At 46.8% G+C, this 6,115-nt stretch overlaps 1 protein-coding gene across 1 annotated transcript; it reads left to right on the top strand.

The window, feature by feature from the left end:
• The first annotated feature begins 1,128 nt into the window (after positions 1-1,128).
• On the top strand, positions 1,129-6,104 carry mcm6 (minichromosome maintenance complex component 6). Its single transcript, XM_004079012.4, has 18 exons — positions 1,129-1,329; positions 1,480-1,626; positions 2,079-2,189; positions 2,273-2,360; positions 2,437-2,598; positions 2,673-2,838; positions 2,933-3,081; positions 3,165-3,315; positions 3,396-3,537; positions 3,623-3,764; positions 4,067-4,174; positions 4,255-4,410; positions 4,485-4,613; positions 4,704-4,868; positions 4,951-5,074; positions 5,160-5,327; positions 5,416-5,555; positions 5,639-6,104. The coding sequence occupies exons 1-18, from the start codon at positions 1,232-1,234 to the stop codon at positions 5,750-5,752; spliced, it is 2,460 nt and encodes an 819-aa protein (XP_004079060.1). The 5' UTR covers positions 1,129-1,231; the 3' UTR covers positions 5,753-6,104.
• Positions 6,105-6,115: the final 11 nt, after the last annotated feature.

Here is a 6,115-nt window from a genome sequence, read left to right as displayed (position 1 = left end):
GATTTTACATAAATCATAATTACACATGAGAAAGAAATCAGCGGCACCAATTTTAGATAAAATATGAAGAGGTATAGTGTTCCAAATGGAGCTGGGATTTCTAAAAAGTTGTTTTAGCCAATAAATTTAAATGTGTTATTCAAGGTATAAAAATCGAGAAAATTGAGGCCACCTTTGTCAAAGGAGTTCATGAGAACATTTTTTTAAGTAATGGGTTCTGTTTTTCCAGATGAAATTAAAAAGCATTTTGCCAATTTCTTTGATAATTTTATCATCAACGTGTAAAGCCAAAGCTGCATATGTTAAGCGGGAAATACCTTCTGCTTTGCTGAGTAAAATCCTACCTCCCAAAGATAGATCTCTAGAGAGCCACTTTCTTACTAAAACGATTCATTTGGGGGAATTACACATGTCGGTATAGCCTTCTCTTTCATGAATGACTTATTCATCTTTGTAGAAAATGATCTACTTTATCTATTCAATAAACAGTCTTAACTTTATCTGTTTTGACAAGTCAATTAATAATTTAAAGTAATATGGTCAAATTTCAATTTACTTCTTACATTAAATGCATTGATACGTTGACTTTTGGCTTCTCCCATCAGGGGTCATCACAGCACAACAACCCTCCTTCGAAGATGAGTCCCATGGTTAATTTGGCAATGATTTTACGCCGGATGCCCTTCCTGACACAACCCTCTCAATCCAACCGGGCTTGGGACCGGCACAGCAGCAGAGAAGGGAACAGGGAGCAGCCCGGATTTGAACCCTGGTTTCACGGACGGAAGGCGCTGCAAACCAGCACGAGCTAAACCGGCCCCAATACAATATTTTAAAATGTTATTTTCGCCAAAAGTAAATATTATAGATTTATTGTATACAAAATTATTGTATTTATTTATGTATTTATTAATTTTGTTTTTGTATTATTTTCTCGTTTTAAATAAAGTTCTCTGGGAAGAAAAAAAATCCCGCAGGGACAGTCAAAGAAACGCCCCTATTTCTACGTCACTTCAATGTTTCGCTTTTAATTGGCTGATATTGCGAGTGACTCCGCACCGTGGCGCCGATAGGACGAAAAAACCGCGCCAAACGTCACGTGGCCTCACTTTTCGCGCGAAACCGCCTTCTGTTGTTGGGACTGAAGATCTGTGCTCGCCACCGTGTCCTCCTTCCTTCCACACGCGGAGTGTTCCTTTGAATCTCTGAGGCAGTTTTGCTACAGCGCAGGATGGACGTTGCTACAGCGACCGCGGAGCATGCCGGGACGACGGTGAAGGACGAGCTGGCGGAGAAATGTCAGAAGTTATTCCAGGCTTTCTTAGAGGAGTGAGTATCAGAGTATCCATCCAGCAGGAAGAGTCTTTGTTGTCGGCCTTGACAAGTCAATCACGAGTTGATCGCCTGCTTAAACACCTCTTTTTATTTAGATTTTCTTGGTTATAAAGTGAGTCTAAGGTTAGTTTTGCTTCTGTGCAGATTCCAGACCGCCGATGGGGAGGTGAAGTATCTCCGGGAGGGGGAAGAGCTGATCAGGCCTGAGAGGAACACTCTGGTGGTGAGCTTCACAGACCTGGAGGGCTTCAACCAAGAGCTGGCCACCACCATCCAGGAGGAGTACTACAGGCGAGTATGGAGAGCAAATACACCCACTGGAGTTGTGTGTGTGTGTGTGTATGTGCTGTGTGTGTAATTCTTGATTTGAAGGTCATTTTGTGTATTCACATGCACAAATGTAAAGAATTTAAAAACGCACAAATACAATTTACGCACAACTTGTAATGACAGCTGACAATGTCAAGTATTTACTAGATATTATTCACAAAGTAAGTTTAAAACTCTGATGACCCAGCATTCTAGCAGCATTTAAATGCATCATCTACCCACTGATCTGAAGACGTGACGTCTCACAACCCCTGGTGCAAAGCATAGTTCGTTTTTAGCTGCTGTCATTTCAAGTTGTGCGTAAATTGTATTTTGTATTTGCACATTATTGATCTGTTACTTCATGAAGGAACAGAACAGCTTTTGGTTGGAAGGGGGCCGCTTGTGTTAAAGTCGGACTTCTGCATTTTCAGGGTGTATCCGTACCTGTGCAGAGCAGTGCGCAACTTTGCTCGAGATCACGGGAACGTGCCGCTCACCAAAGAGTTTTACGTAGCCATCGAGGATCTGCCTACAAGACACAAGTAAGAGCGATGCAGGAACTATCACTGTTCATAAATGTCAATCAAGACGGTCAAATCGACGGTCTTTTCTGTGTCCTTTACAGGATCCGTGAGCTGTCCTCCATGCGGATCGGTACCCTGGTGAAGATCAGCTGTCAGGTGGTGAGGACCCACCCAGTCCACCCTGAGCTGGTAAGATTCCCCCTAAACGACCACATTTCATCACAGAAATGTGGACTTGTCGATGATGGATGCCTTGCGGCTGCAGGTGAGCGGCACCTTCGTGTGCATGGACTGCCAGATGGTGATCAAAGACGTCCCGCAGCAGTTCAAGTACTCGCCCCCCACCATCTGCAGAAACCCCGTCTGCAGCAATCGCTCCCGCTTCCACCTCGACACGCACAAGTCCAAGTTCATTGATTTTCAGAAGGTAGTGTGTGATGGAGCGGTCGTGCAGCTGGTCGCTGTTCTGTGTCTGATTTAGGGTGATACTTGTGTGCTCAGGTGCGTATCCAGGAGACGCAAGCAGAGCTGCCCCGGGGTTCAATCCCGCGGTCGCTGGAGGTCGTCCTGAGGGCAGAGGCTGTGGAGACGGCCCAGGCCGGAGATCGCTGCGACTTCACCGGGACACTCATCGTCGTGCCGGACGTCTCTCAGCTCAGCACTCCTGGTAAGACTTCACTGTGGGTGAACTGTACCTTTTTACTTTTGCATTTTGAACTTTGACCCTTCACGGTTGGGTGTTTTGAATGTCTTGTTGTCAGGTTTGCGAGCTGAAACCAGTTCCCGTGTGGGCGGGGGGCGCCAGGGCTACGAGGCGGAGGGTTTGAGGGGACTGAAAGCTCTGGGAGTCAGGGAGTTGTCGTACCGACTGGCTTTTCTAGCCTGCAACGTCGCACCGACCAACCCAAGAGTAAGAACTCCGCCCCAAACACACACACACACACACACATTTCAGGCTCCAACAGTCGTATAACTGTGAATAATTGTGTGTAGTTCGGTGGGAAGGAGCTTCGTGATGAAGAACAGACAGCTGAGAGCATCAAGAGTCAGATGACAGAAAAAGAATGGGAGAAAGTGTTTGAAATGAGTCAGGACAAGAATCTGTACCACAACCTGTGCACCAGCCTCTTCCCCACCATCCATGGTTGGTTCTACCTCCTCTGTTCTACCGCTTCTCCTTTGTTTTTAAAAAACAAAAGTCACATCTGCTGCCTGATCTTGTAGGAAATGACGAGGTGAAGCGCGGTATCCTGCTGATGCTGTTCGGTGGCGTTCCCAAGACGACGATGGAGGGGACCTCTCTGAGAGGAGACGTCAACGTCTGCATCGTCGGAGACCCGAGTACCGCAAAAAGCCAGTTCCTGAAGTGCGTGACGCGCCCGGCAGGAACACGCCGCTGAACCGCTTAAAGGTGAACTACTTCAGGAAGTAACGGGGTCGTTTGTGTTCAGGCACGTGGAGGAGTTCTCTCCCAGAGCGGTGTACACCAGCGGGAAAGCCAGCACCGCCGCAGGTCTGACGGCGGCTGTCGTCCGGGACGAAGAGTCGCACGAGTTCGTCATTGAGGCGGGAGCTCTGATGCTCGCGGATAACGTAAGGCATCCGGGTTAAAGACACACTCTGATGTACTTTGTGTTTGTATTTTTCTGATGATGGAAAGAAAATTAAGCCTAGAATTGCATTTCTGAGTATTTTTTTAAATAAAATTGTTTTGAGCAGACGAAATAAATGCAGTTTGGAAAAGATTGCGTTGATGATAGGTTTCCTCCATTCTGATGCATCTACTTGCATGGATCCATGTTACGTTTTTGCTTTCCTCGTCTAAGTTGGAATCTGTATTAAAAGACCACTGGGAAGGCTTATTTAAAAAAAAACGTCCATATGTCTGCTTTTAGGGGGTGTGCTGCATCGACGAGTTTGATAAGATGGACATCAAAGACCAGGTGGCCATCCACGAGGCCATGGAGCAGCAGACCATCAGCATCACCAAAGCCGGAGTGAAGGTAATGCTGCAAAGCCTTGAGATAAAAAGGGGAGAGCGAGGCTGGTGAGGGGAGTAAATAGGTGGATTTTGCGGTTTCAGGCGACCCTGAACGCCCGCACGTCCATCCTAGCTGCAGCCAACCCCGTCGGCGGCCGCTACGACCGCAGCAAGAGCCTGAAGCAGAACGTTAACCTGACCGCCCCCATCATGAGCCGCTTTGACCTCTTCTTCATCCTGGTGGACGACTGCAATGAGGTGTGATTTTGTGTGAAAGGGTTTTGTCGTGTCTTTTTCCCCCCTCCCATAACCTCTGTCCTCGCCGATGTCAGGTCACAGATTACGCAATCGCAAGACGAATCGTGGACCTTCACTCGCGCGTGGAGGAGTCCGTGGACAGGCTTTATTCTCTGGATGAGATTCGAAGATACCTGCTTTTTGCCAGACAGTTTAAACCAAAGGTGTGTGCTTTTTTTCAATTTAATTTTTCATGGTATTAAACCCTAAAATGTGACTCCTTAATTTTTGGAGTGTGTCCCCTCCTTTTCCAGATCTCCAAAGAGTCTGAGGAGTTCATTGTGGAGCAGTACAAGCGCCTCCGCCAGCGAGACAGCACTGGAAGCGTCTCCAAGTCTGCCTGGAGGATAACCGTTCGGCAGCTGGAGAGCATGATTCGCCTTTCTGAAGCCATGGCGCGCATGCACTGCTGCGATGAGGTACGGCCTTCACTCAAACGAAACACCTGGAACGTTTCCTGCGTCGCCCTTCTGTCTGACATTTTTTTCTCTGCAACTTCAGGTGCAGCCCAAACATGTGAAGGAAGCTTTCCGCCTTCTCAACAAGTCTATCATCCGAGTGGAGACTCCTGATATCAACCTGGAGCAGGAGGACGAAGTGGAGGAGGAGGAGCAACAGGAGGAAGGTGATGACACGCTCCCCATCAATACGGGGGGGGGGGGGGGGGGTGGCAGCACTACCTTGTATTTCATGAGCGCTCCTGTTTCTAGGCAACAATGTTCCAAATGGAGTCAATGGTCACGTCAATGGCCACATGGAGGATGTGAACGGCCACTCGGAGCACAGCGCTCAGTCCAAGCCGTCCCTCCGCCTGTCGTTCTCCGAGTACAAGCGCATCTCCAACCTGCTGGTGCTTCACCTGCGCAGAGTGGAGGAGGGTACGGCTTCTGGATTTTCACGGTCCCCCCCATTGCATTTGCCTTTTTTGTTTGTTTGTTTGTTTTAACGTTGTCATCTGTGCTGCAGCTGAGGAAGAGGAGGAGCTGAAGAAAAACGCTGTGGTGAACTGGTATCTGAAGGAGATTGAGTCAGAGATCGACTCAGAGGAGGAGCTCATCAATAAGAAGGGCCTGATAGAGAAGGTGATCCACAGGCTGGTGCATTATGTGAGTAACCCTCCTGGTGTTTTAGATAATTAAACGTTATAGAACAAACCGGTCAATTTATTTCAAATTTCTGTTTTTTTTAGGACCATATCCTAATCGAGCTGTCCCAGGCAGGACTGAAGGGCTCAGAGTCTGGGAGCACAGAGGAGGAGGAAGTTGTTCTAGTTGTCAACCCCAACTACACCCTGGAGGACTAAACTGTCTGCATCATCCTCCATCATTGATGCTTCAATGGATTTCTTACATTGCAGCCTCTAAAATGCTGTTGGACTTATTTTTCGAGTTGACCTCAGCTATTTAAAAAGAAAAAAAACAAGGGAAAAACAAAAAAAAGCAACGTTTAGGGATTTTCAAGATGAATAAACTGTAAATAGGTTTCCGCTGCTTTTTCTAACTCACTGACTTTTGTGTAACCTAAATTGAAAGCTTTCCACAGTATATATATTCAATTCAAATGTCACATTTGAAAGACTGGGTTTCAAGTTATGTTTTGTGTGTTATGATGGAAATTAAATGGTAGTTTAAATAATAAAAATATTTGTAAGCAAATATTCTGAACT

Source organism: Oryzias latipes, chromosome 17, assembly GCF_002234675.1.
Source record: "Oryzias latipes chromosome 17, ASM223467v1".
NCBI classification, from domain to species: domain Eukaryota; kingdom Metazoa; phylum Chordata; class Actinopteri; order Beloniformes; family Adrianichthyidae; genus Oryzias; species Oryzias latipes.
Note: the sequence above shows the minus strand (reverse complement) of the source record. Positions and strands in the feature narration are given on the sequence as shown.